The 19,941-nt window shown below is 44.5% G+C and overlaps 1 protein-coding gene across 11 annotated transcripts in view; it reads left to right on the forward strand.

Annotated features, from left to right (window-relative positions):
* Positions 1–19,941, forward strand: part of POU2F1 (POU class 2 homeobox 1) — a 511,154-nt gene that overhangs the window by 105,469 nt on the left and 385,744 nt on the right. For all 11 annotated transcript variants that reach the window (XM_069202748.1, XM_069202752.1, XM_069202754.1 and 8 more), the window contains exon 4: positions 18,168–18,233. In XM_069202748.1, coding sequence (XP_069058849.1) covers positions 18,168–18,233 — 66 coding nt within the window. The remainder of the gene's footprint in view (positions 1–18,167; positions 18,234–19,941) is intronic.

Consider the following 19,941-nt stretch of genomic DNA (forward strand, 5'->3'; position numbering starts at 1 on the left):
CATTTTAGGTCTAGTATGCAGACAGTTTTTAAGATGTCTGTTGTTAAATACCTAATGTGAACCATATCTGTAGTTATATTTGGCTTTCGATTGGCCCACTCCTTTCCATTGGGTGGCTTTACTGTTATTCTTATTTGCTTCTTATTCAGTGGCTTTCTTTCCTTTTCTCATATTTGTTCTTTTCCTTGCGCATTGCTTTTTTTTACCATCCTTTTGATTGGATGGCTTGAATCCTTCTATTAGTTACTAAGAACGACTTTCTTCTTTTAGCATTACATGCAAGTCCACGTGCTGTCTTGCATCCCTCTCACATGCTGCTTCTCCTGCAAAAATTCCCACCCCTGTGGACTCCGTGTTGCTATTCCCACCTCCTCTGTTGCTTTTCCTCCCCTCCCCCCAGTACTCCTGTAGCTTCCGTCACACTGCTCTGGCCTGCTTTGCCATTCGGCCGCCTCTCCACCTCATCTTTTAGAAACACTTTTTAGAGGACCAAGCAGCTGCAGTTTATCTGACCACCTCTATCTAGAACAAATGCATTTTGGCTCAATTACCTTGTTTTTTTTTTAATGTATTGTTTGTAGGTGTCTGCCATCTTGACTCTGTTTAAAAAAACAAAACAAAAAAACCCTTAAAAAACCCAAATGCATATCAAGTCATGACTCATACGCATGCGTGCGTGGTGACTCTGGTCATTGTGCCTTCATGATGTATACATGTGCAGGCACGATCATGCATGTATGCATTGTGTGTGGATTTTTTTTTTTAATGAATGATTCCGGACAGGCCCGCATTGGCTACCAAAAGATGAAACTTGTTAGTTTTCCAGTGCTTGTTAATTCATGTGTCCCTATAAGGAGGGGAAGGGAGGAAAACAAACTGTTCAGCTGACTGGATATGTTCGGATGTTTGAAGTGGATACACCTTGTTACTGCCGATATGGCCAGACATCTTGCTGTAGAGCCCCCTGTCTCTTTGCTGTTGTGCTGGATAGAGGCAACAGTTTCTTTTAATATATTTCTGTACCAGAGTATTGAGAAGTAGCTGCCCTTTGAGCAGCCATCTGATATTTACTAGTACTGTGGATGTTCAGTTCACAAGCATAGGACCTCCAAGGCCCTGAATCCTTGCAATTTTTAACAAGGAAACCTTTTATGCATCTATTTCCTCTATCTTGTGGGTGTCCATAAACATTGAGACCATGCCTAGTGTATGGGGCTATTAATAATACACACTTGCCATTGTAATGTGGGTTGTGGGAAGAGGGAGAGACCATAAACCTTACTCTTTTGCTGTGTTTCAAAACCAAGCCTGTCTCACTTTGGAGTGACTTAATAAAGCATTTCCAAAATGTTATCCCTCTCCTCCATGAGCTTTTGAAATTGTCTTCTCTCAACTGATGAAACCTTTAAAACTCGTGTATAAGTAATTTCTGGCACCTTTCCTGTGGAGCTTCCTTTGGATGGCGATCATTTGTGCCCAGGGGGCATTTTGTTCCTATGAGTCATACACATTTTCCGAGTAACACAGTAGCTCAGAGTGTACAACTGTTGTCTGTCTTTAAAGTGTTTTCAGATTTGTATGGAAATTTGATCATATTCTTTCCCATCTTCTTCCTGTATCCATATTTCTCAACGAATTGATTGCCTCTCGTTCTTGATGTTCAAATAGACCATCATAATCGTAGCATGAAGGACATCAGAAATGATCCTGTGTGTCTGAACTTGATGACAACCATGCAATCTATTATTTGATGGATACTTGTAAGTACTGTACATGTTCCCCAGACTAGGACGAGGTAAGCGGTTACTATAGTCCTTACCTGTTTGAGAGATTTGCTGATCAACACCAGGAGATCATTCCAGTTCTGACTTCAATGTAGACACCCAAATAGGTCAGGTCTTTGAGCATAATTTATTTGGCATTTTTCCCTACTCATCTTTTTTTTCCATCTCGCTGTAATAAATGTTATTGCTTTTCTTTGCTGTTCTTATTGTGTCTTGTAATGTTTTTGAATATTAAAGACGGAGAAGGAAATGTAAGGCACTTTTCATTTTATTTCAGTGTTCTGGAAATCTGTGTTAAAATTAGCAACCCACCCTCCATTTCGACCTATTTGATTGTATGCTGCTATGTTACTGAATAGGGTTTAAGTAACTTCTCAAAATAAATTTATTATCTACAGCTGTTGTCCATTGGAGCTGCTGGCTTCGTTAAAGTAGTGTTGTGCAGTTTTTGACTCTTTAATGGTGTTGCCTACTGACACGATGTGGATTGATTCAATTTATTTCAAATAAAAATATCTAATTTAATCTTGTTTAGCTAATCTAGTTTAATTGATGATTTGACTGAACATCAGACAGTAAAAGTTAGTTAATGCTGCCTTTGCATTGGCTTGTTTAAACAAATTGTAGGATATCTACATTCTCTGCACACCCGTGTTAAACACTGGGAACTGTCCTGTCACCCCTAATGCTTATGTTCTTCATTCTTGCAGCAGTTATCAGCGGCCCTCGTCGCCCTCCATCATTACAGTGTTCTTATGAAAGAAGTCTATCATCTGCATGAAACTCCAGCACCATGTTTCATGTGGAAGTGCTGCTGGTTCTTCTTTCACACCCCTGCCTTCCATATGTCAGCTAGAGCCAGTGTTTACTCTATGAAATGTCCTCTCTGATCGAGTGATATGTTATAGATTCGGGCAGACACCTGTTCTCCAACTCACATGTTCTTCGATGTCTTGGGGAAATCTAGAGCATTGACTCCAGAGGTTTAAAGTGTCCCGAAGACATTTACTTGCACATTGCTGTCTTTTCAGGGAAGGATATCAGGATGTTATTTTTGCAAATAATTTCTATACAGGCAATGAGTGTCTCCCTAAATCATATGCCATAATGTGGTAAAATGTATTTGGAAATGTTGTTCTTTAGTTAATTGAGCATAAACAATTGAATTGTAGGTTATCCAGTTAAGACCTGTTATCAGTTCAAGCTCTTTAGAGATTTGTAAGCATTATATACATACAATTACAATTAAATCAAGATTCTAGTCATCCAAAATATATTGCCTTGGTGCATGTGTGTGCTGTAGAGGGTAGGCTCCTCCAAAATCTGTAGCCACAGAGTTACTGCTGGGAACGATATCCTATCCATCATCATTGGTGATTTAGCTTGAGGACGCACCATGTTGCTGCCAATATTCAGAAAACCTCCCTAGGTAGTGCGAAATCCACTGCTTTTACTGTTTCGGTCACCGATATGATGTGACGAAGACTTAATCAAGAGATCTATTCAAGGTTTCTGGCACAATCTAAGAAAGTCATATGAATTAAATGAAATTTTTGGGCTTTGCAGATGCTTATGAATATTCAGAAAGATGTTTGCATATCTTAACATTCAGTGCTATGCCTTTGAATATTCATCGAATATACTTATTTGCCTACAATTTGCATTTATTTAATTAGCCTAATCCCAGCCCTTATGCGTTGTTTATTTAGTATTGTGCCACATTGCCGTGAACTACTATTTTCCAAGTAGAGTAGCTATCTGATGTTAAATTGGGTGGGCAATAGGCACAGTATATGGGTCTTACAGTCCCTACTTTAATGTGCATACTTATTTACCTGTGTCTTCTTCAGGTTACTAGATTTACCCATTTGTTTGAGGACAATTGTATTTTTTTAATTTAAAAAGCAGTATCTGGGAGCACAAGCTTCTCTGCACTCGAGGGAAATCTGTAAATGTCTGCAAATCAAAATAATTCTGGTGTTCAGTTTATTGAATGGGCACAAGTAGGTACATTTTCCGTCAAAAAATTAAAATTGTCCAGGATGTCCAAAAAATTGCTGATAATGGGAAACGTTCTCTTCTCGAAACGTTATGCGTTCCTTTCCTGTTATTAAACATAGGCTGATTGAAAACTGCTTGCCAATCTTGGGCCATCTTTTGCTCTCCTTAATAACTTCTCCTGTCCGGTCCTTACCAGCTCTTGACGTGACTCTTGGATCCGGGTCTAGCTGAAAGATTGATAAGCACCTCTAGCTTGTGACCACAAGTAATATGACTGGGAATTCCATCTCAGTCACACTAACTTCAAGGCATGTCAGTGAGCTTCAGTCCTTAAGCATTTTCAAACCATATATCTCGGTCCATCAGGCGAAAGAAGTGTTAAGGTCTAATCCAGCTTTTGTCCGGATGTCTGACTGAATTTCACTTCGAGATTTCTTTACCTTTATCTGCCTGTTCTCATGGCTAATAATTCGCTGCACGAATCTGATGTTGGGGGTGCCTTGCTTTTTACTTGGATAATATCAGGGTTATATGTTTTATAGGCATTCCGCTGACTTTTGGGTGCAGTGCAGCTGGTATGTATCCCTTGGCTATGGTCTCTACTGCCAGGTGGATTACATGAGGATGCTTCTCCTTCTATACCCATGTGCATTACAGGCCCTATGCCTGGCATTCAGGCACACTCCACGAGAGCCAAGGCATCCCTGGTGATATATTCTTCAGTCATCTAATACTTACAACTTTGTCACATCCATTCTGTAGGTATTACACTCTTGGGGCTTTCTCCCCTGGTGATGACAGGTAGTTAGGAGCTGTTTGGGTCTGAATTGCCTGTTGCTGCATTCTCAGAACTGTGCTTGAGAAAGGAAGATAATTAAAATCTAGGCGTAGGTCCTTCTATTCCTGCTAGTCCATTGATGTATCCTCTTATGAACACCTCCCTGAAGCCCTCTGTCATTTGTCAAAGCATACAAGGACTGGCTATTATGATCAGGCCTGACAGCTTTAACTTTTTTACAGGCTTTTATATGAAAGAATAATAAAACATAAATAAAAAAACTTGCATACTTAAAGGGGCTGTGATTAAGCTTCTATTATCCATCAATGTGTTTGAGAGTCATTCACGTTTTGGTTTAGCCCGCAGCATAGAATACAGACAGAGGGGAATTGTTCAGCCTCTTTCAACATTGTTGTTTTCAGTGTCAGCATCATTTAGACCTGCCCAGAGCTCGGATGATAAATGCTTGGCGTACCAATGAAGCTGAGATACACCTTATTGTCTTTACCCATCTCACTCTACATTGGGAAAGGGAGAAGCAAAAGAGTCCACCTCTACAATACTCTCCTGAATGCACTTTGGCCGCTGTGGTGTCATCTCTACCCTTGTGTGTCAATAGAACCAGTCTCCAGTTCCCTATCAAGGCACTTTAGGCAATCATCTCAAACCGCCTATCCGTATGCTGTAATTGTACTGTACACAGTGCTGATAGCCACACCGGCACCCTTGACAACCTTTCTGCTGCCAAACACACAGCAAAAGCAGTTGTACGCTCATCAAGATGTTGGGGACACAGAGGGGCTTGAAGCCACAGCTTCAGGCCCCCTCTTCTAGGCGCGCCACAAGGTGGGCAATGTGCTGACAGTGACCTCACTAATGATCTGTGGAATGGCCCAACCGGTCTTGTCATCAGGCAACACGAGTGCTACTTCTGAGCCGACGCATGTTTCTGGTGGGTGAGATGCCACCACCTGCAGTTACTTTTGGCTGTTGAAGCAAGGCAGAGGTTCTTGTGAAGCTACTGTGTGCTCTGTAGCGCTGATGTAAGATGCATTGCATTTGGATCTGTTGTGTCCTTAATTAGAAGTTGGCAAAGAGGCACAAAGACCGACATCTGTGCAGCTTTTGCACATAAAGCAACATAAACCGTCTCACTCTGGGAACCTAAGAGCTTTTATAGCACCCGAGTGCTAGTGTCTTTTTCACCGTGATGAGCTTGGAGACTGTTGTAGAGCAGGGATCCCCGATCTCTGTTGGGTAATGAGCAACCTTTAAGTGTGAAATTAAACAGTGAGCAACATCTGAATCTTAGCAAAACTTGACATAAATGTGTTGGTAAGAAACAGGAAATAAGACTGAAATTAGCGGATTACCTAGACTACTATACTTGCTAGATAAATATGTATTGAACAGTATTCATTTCAGAAACATAATGAGAAAATGCATTTTAACATACAACATTGTCCAGTAACACTTTGAAATTTGACTTCGAGGTCCAACTTCAGGAGTTCGAAGGTTGCTCCTAAGGAGGTGTTTGAAGAATAATAGCAATTTGTAAATTCCATGGTACCTATAGCCAGCAAAAAGTGGACAACATTTGGTAGCTTTTTTCAAGATTTGGGGCATTTCTCCAAGGAATTGGGGGACAATTAAGTTCCAAGAGGTGTTTTTTTAAGCTATTTCAATCTCAGTACTTAGTACAAATTGAAAGGATTTATGGTCCACTTAATAAGCGGCAAGGATGGTCTTCTTCGGTGCTGTGTTTGAAAACCTAGCCAAAGTGCAATTTTGTCATTAACAGTGGTACAACTCGCTAGCCTAAATAGCGGTATAGAATGTTTTAGGTTTCTCCTACTGTAAAGGTTTGGAAACTTTAGTGGCAAATGGAAAGCTTTTCTGGAAATGTATGACATTTTGGTAGGGTTGAAATCTTTGCATGTGCCGCTGTTTATATAGCGCACACATAGCTGCTTAGAAACAGTGCACGTGAATTTCAAAATATGTCTCACATTTTTAATTGAATTCCATTGCACACGTTTGCAATTTTAGGCCCAGGCAATGACTTGCTGTTTGTCTCGCAATTTCCAGCCTAACTCCGTTGCAGGAATTTGAACCCATGGCCCCAAGTTCCAAAATCAGAGGCTTAGCAGCAGGACTACAAGCAGCTAATGTGCCAAGCGCCACAAACCAGTGTGTTTTTCTAAGGGTACATACGTTTTCATAAGTATTAACAATACAAAAGGTAATTTCAAGGGCAACAGAAAATCAATAAAAGGAGGATTGGAAACAGATCTATAAATGTAACAAAAGTATGGTGTCCCCTGTAAATAATGTGTTAGCATATTCGAATTTGCAAGATGCCAAAATGCTCCAAGAAAGCGCTGTTGTCAAATCTAGCCACCCAGGTATTGAATTATATTGAATTGTAATGACATCTGTATAGGTGACATTTTACACGTTTCCAAAGGTCCCCTCTAGCACTGCTGAAGATTTCCAGAATCCCCCTTCTGGCAAACTGTGCAGTTTTCTGTAATACCTAAATTCTGTAATGTTCCACCGAACCTAAAAAGGGAATTACTTGGTATTATTGTCTCTCATGACCTTGCCGACTCGATTAGAGACTTCAGCAGGAAGCACAGGGTTCTAGCCACACTCTTTACAGCCCTGAAATCCTGGAAAAAGGGTTCGATCAGAGCTCCCGGAGTTACCAAAAAAACTCTGCAAGATTCTGTCAACAGATGAAAAATACGCAACTTATGCTGCAATTTAACGCTGGTAGCGTGTCCAGCGCGGAAAAGTCAGTGCAAACATCACCATGCGTTAAGCAAGAGCGCGTGGCCATTCCAGCTGCTATTGCTGGCCCCTAATTAGCAAATCTACTCAAGCAACAGGACTTCGACTGCATGCGGAAGAAAATCACACTACGGGACACTAAATAACACTGGTATTTTTGGGAGACTTGTGGAAGAACAATTCTGCTTCATGGTGATTGGCGGATTTTGGCACAAACTTCCCATTAAAGAGTAACATGGAGTGACCCAAATGCCTCCAGTTCTGTTGGCGGCATGAAACATTCCACCTACTCTTAGAAAACATGTTTCTGCCTTGACATGCCAATGGGGGAACAGTTAAGAGATAAGCCACTGGAAGGCGCTATACGCTCTTTTCCAGAACAAATGTTTTTGCTGTGTAAAACTCACAAAATAAAACTGGTAAACCACTGGCAAACAAAATTTGAGGGTGCAGAGAGCAACATCTAGAAACACTTTTGGGGCCTATGTCCTATGCTGACTGCAAACCAAGATAAAGTACTTCATAACTTTAGAAGTGCAAATTGTTTTTGTTTGGGGGGGGGAGGGGTGTGCATTCTAATGTGAGTACTAATTAAAATATATTTTATTGAGCTTATTTTCTTTAAAAAAAAAATCAGTTACTGAAAAGGAAACCATAGGAACCACTTTCCGTTTCCTTGGACGCCGTAGCCTACATACACCAAGAATTCCAGCAGTTCCATGAGTACTCTTGAATATTAGACAGGAAACTGAACATTTGACCTGTGCATTATTTTATATGTCGTCATAACACAGAGTGGTCCAGATCTTGAAGCCACTGTGTATGGGTGTGTACAGAAGTAACCATATCTATAGCAATGCACACCGACATATAGTTTATTCTTGATTTGTATTTTATTTACTAAAGCGGTTTCTGTGACATCAGGTATTTCCAGGGTTACCAGATTGCTTTCCCAGTATGCCTAGGTGAGGAGAAAAATATGTGGACAAGATTATTTTGAGTGTAATGAGGTATGAGTTCTGACTTGATGAGGCTGATCACAAGGTGAAGCAATGATGAGAATCAGAATTTTCCAACTAAACCTGATTAAGTGTACTGGACCCTTGATTAAGTAGCCTTGTAACTTTTACATTTAGTCTTATTCATGTATTTTGGTTGGGTATCAGACCTGGGAGAGATTGATTTTTGTGTATTAAGATTAACGTTGTAAGGTAGATAGATGGTGCCTCAAAAGAGCTATCTGCCGCTGCTTGCCATCCCAGAGCAATTTCCCCAGCATCGAATCCAGCTCCTGGAAAAAGTACTGGGGTGGGTAAGCTGGCATACTGATGAAATAGATTAGTAATCGAGGAAAGACAGTCATCTTAGAGAGGGCTATTTTGCTGGTGAGGGTAAGGGGGTAGGTGTTTTCAAAATGTAGTCTGGGGGATTTAACGACGTGAGTGCCTGCTTAATGTTACTGTAAAACAAGCCTTGTTGCGAGTGGTATAAGTGGATACCTAAGGAGCAAACTGTTGGCCCGCCCATGCCAGTTGTATCCCGCCAAGACAGAACACCTGGGGTGTCATGGCGCAGGGGGAAGAAGCACAATTTCAACCAATATGGCTGCAGGCCTGACTCTGCCTCAATGTCATGGAGGGCTGCATATATAGCCTTGACGCCTGTAGTGGCATCTCACAACAAGTTATAAGCATATAACACTGCATGTATGATTCCGTCCAAAGGGATACCCCAGTGGACACCTTCTGAGCAGAGGTGAAGAGCCAGTGGCTCCATTGTATTGCCGAAGGGTATAGGGGAATGAAGCAGAGATCAAACGTCAGATTCATACGTGAGGATGGGGCAGCACAAAATAACTTCATATAGGCTAGAAAACGCAAACCAATTCCGAGCACCAGCAGCACCTTGAAGAGGTAGTCCCAGGATAGCATATCAAATGCCTTCCCTAGATCAAGAATCGAGCACGCCATCTGGTCCAAAACGTGGAAGAGTCTCCTGAGGTTATTTAGTGTGCTGCAGCCCAGGACAAACTAGCTTTCGTCAGGATGTATAATGTTGGTAGGATCTGTAGGTAGTGGTCTGTGAGGCTCTTCCCAAGTCTTTTATAATCAGCACCTAGAATAGTGATAGGCCAATAAGAGGACAGGTGGGTGGGATCCCTATCCGGTTTGAGTAAGGAGACGAGGAGGGACTCCCGAAGGGACGCCAGGAGCACCCGTGTAGTAAGTCCCTCGTTGTACATGTCTACCAGCTTGGGGGTGAGGTGGGTGGAGAAACAGTTATAGTATGCCAAAGGGAGCCTGCCAGTCTTTGCTTTTTTATTACCAGCCAAGTCATGGATTACCTTTTTTATTTCAACAACTGTGATCAGGTCGCCACTTTCCTCGCACTCAATGATTGTGGGTAACATCAGGGGCAACTCCCTCACCACACAGAGGGGTATGGCTGGTGGTGATCAATAAAGTCCGAGTAGTAGTCGTCGTAGAATGCCTGCAAAATTGGCTGCTGTGAACACAAAGAGGAGGACTTATGCCCGGGACTATTTTGGTGATAGGTGGAGCACTGGTTTCCTGGCATGCTAACCATGTCCGGAGGCGGCCTGGTTTGCCCCTAGTGGAATGTATCCAGGCTACAAATGCAACAAAGATATAACAGTAGTGACACTGTATAAGAGTTGTATGCCTCTCTCTGGCCAGTGCTTGGTGTATGGCAGCACCGTGGGGATCTTGACAGTCAGGGTTTGCCAGAGTCTCCTCGGTCTCTTTGAGATCCCTGTCCATCTCTCAACGGACACCCGGAATTCGCCACAAAGCCCTGGACTGGCTTACCTCCTTCCTCTCCGAAAGAACCCAAAGAGTTTGCCTCCCTTCTTTCCAGTCTACAGCCTCCAAGACCATCTGTGGGGTCCCCCAAGGATCCTCCCTCAGCCCTACCCTTTTCAACAACTACATGGCTCCTCTCGCCAACATCCTCCGCCCCCACGGCCTCACCATTTCATACGCTGACGACACCCAGCTCAACATCTCCCTTACTAGGAACCCAGCTACCTCCAAGAATAACCTACATGCCGGACTCCTCAACATCGCCAACTGGGTGACAGCAAGCCCCCTCAAATTGAACTCAGAAAAAACAGAGATCATCATCTTCAGTCCCAACAAGACAGCATGGAACGAATCTTGGTGGCCCACCACCCTTGGACCACCCCCAACACCCACCACCCACTCACGCAATCTTGGCATCATACTGGACTCATCTCTCTCCATGACTCAGTAAATCAACGCCATATCATCCTCCTGCTTCAACACCCTTCACATGCTACGCAAGACTTTCAAATGGATTCCTTTAGAAACAAGAACAGTCACCCTCTCCCTCATAAGCAGCAGACTGGACTACGGCAATGCCCTCTACGCAGGGACCACAGCCAAGCTTCAGAGAAAACTCGCAAATCCAGAATGCAGCCGCACGTCTCATCCTCAACCTCCCTCGCCACGAACACATCTCCACCCACCTTAGATCCCTACACTGGCTGCCCATCAACAAAAGGATCATTTTCAAAATCCTTGTCCATGCTCACAAAGCCCTCCACGACACTGGACCGGCCTACCTCAACGAACGAATCAACTTCCACAAACCAACTTGACAGCTCCGCTCTGCCGCCCTCGCTACAGGCCCCCGCATCCAACGCACCACCTCCGGCAGCAGATCCTTCTCCCACCTCACTGCCAAAACCTGGAACTTCCTCCCACCAACCTGCTCAAGACCCAGGACCTCCTAACCTTCAGAAAGCACCTCAAAACATGGCTTTTCGAGCAGTAGCTCCCCTCTCCCCCAGCTCCTTGAGACCCTACTGGGTGAATAGTGCGCATAAGAAATGTATTTGATTGATTGATGTTCTGGATACCCATACCCCTGGTGAATACCTTAAAGTAGCCCCACTTGACCGCATGCATATAGGTCGTGGCTTGATTTTCAGCAAAATAGTGACTTAAGTGACAAAGTTCAGTATCTCAGAAGACTGGGTTATCCAGGACTTCTCATGGCAGGTGCCGTGTAGGAACTGATGGGAAGGGTGTGCTCCAGTTCATGTCTATCATGTGGGCAGCATGGTCTGAAATGACTTGCCCAAGATAGTGTGAATGTTTCAGCTGTGGCACTGTCCCAAGTAGAACACCCAGTGGGATGTCTACAAACTAGGCTATGACCCTGGACAAGGAGACCCAGAAATCGCATTGTTCAGGATTTGGGGCATAAATACACCCCAGTAGCACCTACATGCCTTACAAGCGGCCCTCTACAACGATTTATCTACCCTCCTTTTAAGTGCCTGAAAGGGTGTGTCTGGAGGTGTGTTGGAAGTTCTTTCTGTAACCGCGAAAGGCTCGAGGCTGATAGTGCCACTGTCCCCTCTAGATGTAGTCCAGATGGGCCTCTGCCGCTCCTGTCCTCTCTCGCTCTGCTGTCTCAGCCACCAAGCCTGCCGGCTCGGGCCCACTGGGCGGATGGTCATGCCGCTGCAGGGGATCACCATTATTAAGGGCCCTCACCAAGGCCGCCACCTCTGAGGCCCTCCAGACCACTTCTTCTTCTGGAAAACCCCAGGTGTCTCCCCTCTGGTGTGGCAGCAGGTGCTGAAGCATCTCACCAAAATGTCCAGCGATGTCCAGATGCAGTGGCAAAGCTGGGCCAGTCCTCCCTCACAGGCACCGCTGGAACCTCTGCTCCGTCCCCTCTGCCACTTGGGCCTAGGGATAAGAGTGGGCCACGTAGGTTTGCCGCACAGGTCCATAGCCTTGGGCCTATCAGGAGTGTAGGACTGCTCTCGCTGCAGTGCTACTGTGATTCTGTCTGATGCAGGCACAACCCTGCGTTACAAATGGTGAAAAATCTGGCCATGTTTGGCAGGATATATTTGGATTTCCCTGCCCTCTAACCCAGACCTTGGTTAAATGCTGACCACCATCTTTGGTGGATGAACCACCTCTTCCCCACCTCCATGCCGCTCTGCCCCCACTGCGCCTCTCTGCTCGCTCATCCGCTGCTCTGCCACTCTTCCCGCTGCTCTGCCACTCTTCCCGCTGCTCTGCCACTCTTCCCGCTGCTCTGCCACTCTTCCCGCTGCTCTGCCACTCTTCCCGCTGCTCTGCCACTCTTCCCGCTGCTCTGCCACTCTTCCCTCTCTGCTCTGCCACTCTTCCCTCTCTGCTCTGCCACTCTTCCCTCTCTGCTCTGCCACTCTTCCCTCTCTGCTCTGCCACTCTTCCCTCTCTGCCACTCTTCCCTCTCTGCTCTGCCACTCTTCCCCCTCTGCTCTGCCACTCTTCCCCCTCTGCTCTGCCACTCTTCCCCCTCTGCTCTGCCACTCTTCCCCCTCTGCTCTGCCACTCTTCCCCCTCTGCTCTGCCACTCTTCCCCTCTGCTCTGCCACTCTTCCCCCTCTGCTCTGCCACTCTTCCCTCTCTGGCCTTGCTTTGCCACTCTTCCTTCTCTGGCCCCTCTCTGCCCCAACTCTGCCACTCCTCCCTCTCAGTTGCATTTCCACTCCTTCCTGTCAGTTTTCCTCCCACTCCACTCTTTCCTCTGTTGTACTCCCTCCACCACTTCCTCTCAGTTGCACTCCCTCTACCACTTCCTCTCAGTTGCACTCCCTCCACCACTTCCTCTCAGTTGCACTCCCTCCACCACTTCCTCTCAGTTGCACTCCCTCCACCACTTCCTCTCAGTTGCACTCCCTCCACCACTTCCTCTCAGTTGCACTCTGTCTGCTCCTTCTGCTTAGTTGCACTTCCACTTCACTCCACTCTGCTCCACGTCACTCCACCCTTTCCACTGCACTCCCACTCCGCCTCACTCTGTCCATACCACTCCACCACTTCCTCTAAATTGCACTCCCATTCTGCTATGGGCCGCACCACTCAACTTCACCTCAGTTGCACCCCTATGTTGCTCCACTCTGGTCTACACCACTCCACTCCTCCCTCTCAGCTGCAGTCCCCTTCCTCTCCACTCTGGGCCACTCCACTCCTTCCTCTTAGTTGCACTCCCCTGCCGCTCCACTCTGGGCCATTCGACTCCAGTCCTTCCTCTCAGTTGCACTCCCTCTCTCCTCCGGGCCACTCCCGTCTACTCCACTCCTTCCTCTCAGCTGCAATCACCTTCCTCTCCACTCTGGGCCCAGCCACTCCACTCCTTCCTCTCAGTTGCACTCCCCTGCTGATCCACTCTGGGCCATTCCACTCCAGTCCTTCCTCTCAGTTGCACTCCCTCTCTCCTCTGGGCCACACCAGTCTACTCCACTCCTTCCTCTCAGTTGCACTCCCACTTCAACTCCACGCCGCTACACTCCTTCCTTTTAGTTGTACTCCTATGCAAATCCACTTTAGGCCACACGACCCCACTCCACTCACTCCTTCCTCTCAGGTGTCTTCACTCTGAGCGACTCCACTCCTTTCTCTCAGTTGCACTAATATACATTGCTGTTATTATTTTTATATTTAAAAATTGAATAGAGAATTGATATACAGGGACCTGCTGATTGGATATACCATAGTCAATACAGTAACAATAGTGAGACTGTATATACATTTAGGAAAACATTTTATGACCATTTGAACATTTCTGAGCTCTTAATGAGATACGCACATCACAGTTAATATATATTTGCACACTTTTTAAATGTGGATTTATGCTTGTTATACTTGCCTCAGAGCTCTGTGCTGCCTTCACTCTTCTGGAAATTTGGCCACTTAGTTTCTAATGGAGTTGATAAGATGTTAATACATTTCATTTTCTTTTTTTTTTTTAATGATATTGGGTTTTTCCATCTAACTTTTTTAATTAATTGACTCGCATATATATCCTAGTGGAGGTTGCTTCTAGGTATAGTTAGGAACATGTTGCCATAGAAAAAGCATTTTTTGATTTGCCTATCCTTGACACCATTTGACGAATCTTCATGAAATTTTCCCCCCAAAAAAGTGCCCCACTGATTCTTGTTGCCCATGGAAAGGTTCAGGCTGATCCGCCAAGTGGGAGCTGAGAAAAAGGGGGGCCAAACATGTTGTTTCCCATGTTTATTCTCATAGGACATTTAGACATGACTACAGCCCGAACCACTGAATGGAATTACACTGGATTTTGCAGAAAGCTAGCTTTTGGTAGGCAGATTGCATTTTCACTTATTTGGTGTGAATCCGTTCAGTAGTTTTTGAGATAGAATAGGAAATCTGAATTTGTATATCTGTGATCGTGAAGACTTCGCGAACAATGATGAGCTTGTGTACAAAAATGCACAGCTCTGATTGGCTGGCAACACTTCTAGCCAGGACGTGTTGGCAGCCATCTGGGGACTCGACGTGAGCCGAGCCTCACAAAAATAGTGTTTAAAAAAAAAAAAAAAGGCAAGGGGCCAGGATAGAGTCACCCTGACTCCTTAGCTCTGGTGCTGGGTTCCCTGAGGGACACCCCAGGGAAAAAGGGGATTTCTTAAAAAAATAAATGTATAACAAAATCATGGTCTCCTGTGCTTCTGATATGATGTGGGTGGTACGTGGCCACCCCGGGGACCACCACCTCCCCGGGGTGTTGCAGAAATTGGGTGTGGTTCGGCCAAACACCCACACCCCCTGCAGCTCCGAGGACCAGCACCTCCCCATGGCGAATAGTATAAAAAGTCAAAGGGGTGTGTTTCGGACCCCTTGGGCCCGCCTCCTCCCTGGGGCTATATCCTCATTGGAGGGGGGCACGTGCCCCCCTCGAGGAGCCACTGCTGGCCCTGGGGACTGCCATCCCATAGACTCATTTCCTGCTACGTCCTGTGGTGCCCACCCTCGGGACATAACTGTTTGCTTTTGCTTGGTGGGAGCTGACTGCTCCCACTAAGCAAAAGCAAACATAACTCCGCTTTCTGACAGCAGGACCTGTCAAACATGACCTGCTGTCAGAAAGCAGAATTTGCATCTGTCTTCCCTTCACACAGATATGCATGCAGATGAAAACATTGCTCCAGCAAACCAGGGAGCTGCTGTTAAAAGCAGCTACTTTGTTGGTGTAGCAGTGCAGACTCCCGCAGGATTGTTGAGCGGGCTGGCACCGCAGGGGAGGCCTTGAGGGTCTCCCTGCGGTCCCAGATAGCTTGTAAAGGGCAAAATTTAAAAGCATAAAAAAAAACAATTGGCAGGTACTGCAGGGAAGGCCTTGAGGCTCCCCACCGTGGTCCCAGATAGCACATAAAGGAAAAAAATTGAAAATTGAAGGAAGGAAAAAACAAATAGTGGGCTAACACTTGCGGTCTCAAACCCTTATGCTGAAAGTTGAGGGTTCTACTCCAGGCGTGTCTGTGATCAATTCTCTCCTTTAATTATTTTTAAACTTCAAATGTTTAAGGTTCATACTGACAAATACATTTAATTGACAAATACATTTTTCTTTTCAATTTGTTCAGAAATATCTCATTATATCATCTATCAAAGCTAAAAAACTCTCTCTCTGCTCATTCTTTCTCTTTCAATCTCTCTCCCACTCCCAGACCCACTCTGACCCTCGTGCACCCACTCACAGCCCCAGTCAGACTCTCACACACCCAATTACCGACCAACACACATCCACTCATAGACCCACTGACACCCTCATGCACCCACTCACAGAGCTGCACAGACACTGATGCACCCACTAAGACACTTTTACACTTATTCTCACACACAGCAAGAGAAGCTGCGGCCTACTCCTTCCGCATATGGCCAAAGGGATGTGTGCAAAGTAGGATTGGTTGGCTAGGGGGGTTGGCCGCAGGGACTGGCTGCAGGCCAGGCCTCCTGCTGTGCATGGACAAAGGCCGTGCACTAAGGTTGGTGTAAGGTAAAGTTAGGTGCCTATAGAGGGTTGGCTGCCGTGTGGCCAACTGCTGCGGCGCACTGCCAAAGGCCCTGCGTGGTGGTGATTGGATTAATGTATAGTAATGAAAAACACTACACGTAAAAAAAAACCATAGAAATTCACAGAAAAAAACAAAGGTTACTGGGACGTTATAGTTAGGCTCACATTTTAAACGTACAAAACCATAGAACTTCACCTGTTGTAAAGTTATCTCAAGTAACTATAACTCATGCCCAAAGTAACTATAACTCGTGCTTTCGCCATGCACTAATTACCCCACATATTACGACACTCGTGACATCTTTGATAACATCATTGGTAATATCAGTCTAAAATTAACAGTAGCATTTTTGACAAAAAAAACTGTGCCTGGTGGGGGCGCAAGTTATAGTTAGGGAATGAGTTATAGTAACTTGAGATAACTCTAACAGGTGAATTTTGTTGGTGTTGTACGTATAAAATGGGAGCCTAACTATAACGTCCCTGTAACCTTTGTTTTCTTCAGTGGAGAAAATATACATATATATATATATATATATATATAACACCTCCTGACGGTCGCCAGTAGTTAGTTGTAGTTAGGACCTAGTTTCCATAGAAGGGGCATTTTTTTGTTTTGCCTGTAACTTTGGCACCATTTGCCGAAACTTCACAAAACGTATACTGTGGTCAGTTCAGCGGCTCTCTGGGGCCTGAAAATAAAAAGGGGCGGGGGGTCCCAAAATGTGCTTTCCCCATTCATTTTTCCATAGGGTCTTTAGACTCGCCTACAACCTAAACTGCTGAACGGCGTTACACCAAATTTGGCAGGAAGCTAGATCCTGTTCCGCAGATAGCTCTTTTTGTGGGTTTGGTGTAAATCCGTTTAGTAGTTTGGGAGGCCAAAAAATATAGATATATATGGACGCAGACCCAGACCCACACAGATCCAGGTCCGTATCTGCAAATCTGAGGGATAAGCAAGTTGAGGCTGCCATTTTGTTTGTTGCATTGGCTCAAGGGTGGGAATAGAAGAGTGCAAAACACTTAAGGGTTCAGGATGCAGGAATCCTGACCCTGTAGGGACCCCTTGTGGGCAAAAAATTGCCCAAATATTTTTCCCCCGTTGAATCAGTGGATCCACTGGTGGATCTGGGATTCCAGAGAAAAATTGGGAAACCCCCCAAAAAAACACCCACAGCATCCAACCACATGCTGCGCAGGGCCTCTGGCCGTGCACAGCTTGTGTTTGGGTGCATGCAGGAGGGTTGGGTGCCAGTCTGGGTCATAGGCCAGGCCCTGTAGTCAACCCCCACTGTGCATGGCCAAAAGCCAGGCGTGGGCTGGGTATATTTACGTCCTAGAAATTTACTGAAAAAACAAAGGTTAAAGGGCCGTTCTAGTTCAGGTCTGTATTTCCTCACACAAAACCATAGAAAATCAGAAGTGATGGTTAACTCATGTAACTATAACTCAAGCCCATGAACAGCTAAATACGCCACATATTACATCATTAATGACACCTTCTCCGGCATCCTTGATATTACTACTACAACATTTGCAATAAATTTATTGATGAGAAAACAGTGTATTATATTTACCTTAGGGCTGTGGTTCTATGGTTTTGTGCGAGGAAATTCAGAACCTAACTATAATGTCCCTGTAACCTTTGTTAAATACTCTAAACTGTTTAAGTTGGTCACGTGACATAAACATATCTTTGATGATTTGTGTCCCTTGGAATCATTGATATAGTCTTTAATGCATTGCCCAGGATTGGTCCACAGAATAAACGTTAGTCCTGATATATTACTGCTAAAATGATCTGTCAGCACATGCTCTCCTACTCTCTCCCCTTCCATTTTGTCTCTCTCAACACAATGTTTTCTGCTACCTTTCTTGCCACACACTTAACATTTGTTGACAAAAAAGATTTAAACCCCATATTCTTGTAATTTCAGACTCGAGAATGAACACTTCGTCAGAAACAAATAAAGCTTCAACAGAAAGTGGGGATGGAAACACAGGTATTAATTTCAAGTTAATTTATTTTCTCAAACTAATCATTTTAAGTGTGACAAAGTGTGAAAATTGAGACCTGGACTGCTGAGTAATTGCTCTGTATTTGGAAAGATATGTGGAAAAAATGGCCATGTGCCATACCTTTGCAAATTGACACTGAGCATATATAAAACATCCTCAGCATGTTTCACAGTGTGCAACTATAAAACATGTTACATACATAAATGAACTGTAATTAATGCATACTTTTGTACCACCTTTCCATTAGGTTTATTAGCAGATTGGTGGGTTGGTACCCCTTTTGGCAAAGCCTAAAGATTAATTGCAATTGAAAGAGCTTGGCTTCAGAGATTATTCTGTAAACTCAGGGGAGGCTCTTGTATGTAGGATAAGCTTTTGACTTCATCATCCCAATAGCTTTATGTCCTGCTGCAGCAGTGATTTACTTCCATCCCTCTTTCTTTGCCTCACCAGTACCCTTATTACTTCTGTCGTAACTTTGTGCTTTGGAGTTGTGTTTGTATTTTAAATGAAATCAACATTTTCCCTGTGTTATGCAAACTATGATGCAAAGATACCTAAACAAATTCGGAAATAATTTTCCGTTGTTTGCCATATGGTTGTCCAGCACACTTTATGTGCATAACAGACAGGTTTTGAGATGACCATCAACATTGAACTACAGCAGCACTTCCCAACGCATGCTGAAGATTGGAATGTTTCTGATGGAAGCTATTCGTAGTATTCTGTCTTGTCCAGTGGCAGAGCTCTGTGAGCTGTTACTCCCCAAAGCAAGATAAAAAGGACCAGTGAATAATAGGATGTTCAGTGGTAAGTCGGATGCAGATGACAGTGAGCAGCTAGTAGCACAGTGCTACTGTAGGTTCTGTTGAGTAGTCTGCTGTGGGTGCAGGGAAGAAAGGGGTGAGGGTGCCAACTATAAGTGGCTCAAGGGTGACAGTTACGAGTGGAGTGAGGGTGCCACGGATGAGTGGAGCGAGGGTGCCAGTTAGAAGCAGATAGTGGGCGTAGTGGCAGTGCCGGCTAGTCATAGTGTGAAGTGAAAGAATGGTACGAGAAAGCAGTATATTTATCGAGCTACGTAGTCTGAATCCTGCCTGACAATGATGTGACAGTGCAGTGGACATTTTTTTTTTAACTGCTCATGTGTCATCAACCACTACAGTTTCACTCCTGAACCACGACTTGTACCTAACCCATTGCACTGTTTCTCTTCCAATCTCTCAATATTATACGTATCCTCCGAAACGTTATAACTGAACTATCTGATTGAGACTTCTAGTTGCAGATTCCATACCTTAGAATTTCCCCCCAGGCGTCAGACTGGATCCGGAGACTTTTCTTCGAGCCTTTTTTGTATGTTCTAACTGCGCAAGTTGGGCATAACTAGAAAAATGTTGGTCTTTTCCAGAACTGCAAAAAATATGCGAAATGTACAAAACTTTTGAAGAGCTTACAAATGTGCAGAGGTTTAGGAAATCCATGTTTTTAAAAGAAAAAATCTGCACCTCTAAATTGACCTGTCCATTGTCATGGGGCTTTGTTGTATTTAAAGTACTTTCCATTAGAGTAAAAACTGTGGAGAGTAAGGTTCACCATTGCCCACAGGAGTACTAACTAATCACCACAGACTCCCATCTGCCTTATCTTTCTGTTTCTTCCAGCTCAATTGCTTGTGCCAGCAGTAAGTAT

The sequence above is a fragment of the Pleurodeles waltl genome, chromosome 8 (genome assembly GCF_031143425.1).
Source record: "Pleurodeles waltl isolate 20211129_DDA chromosome 8, aPleWal1.hap1.20221129, whole genome shotgun sequence".
NCBI lineage: Eukaryota > Metazoa > Chordata > Amphibia > Caudata > Salamandridae > Pleurodeles > Pleurodeles waltl.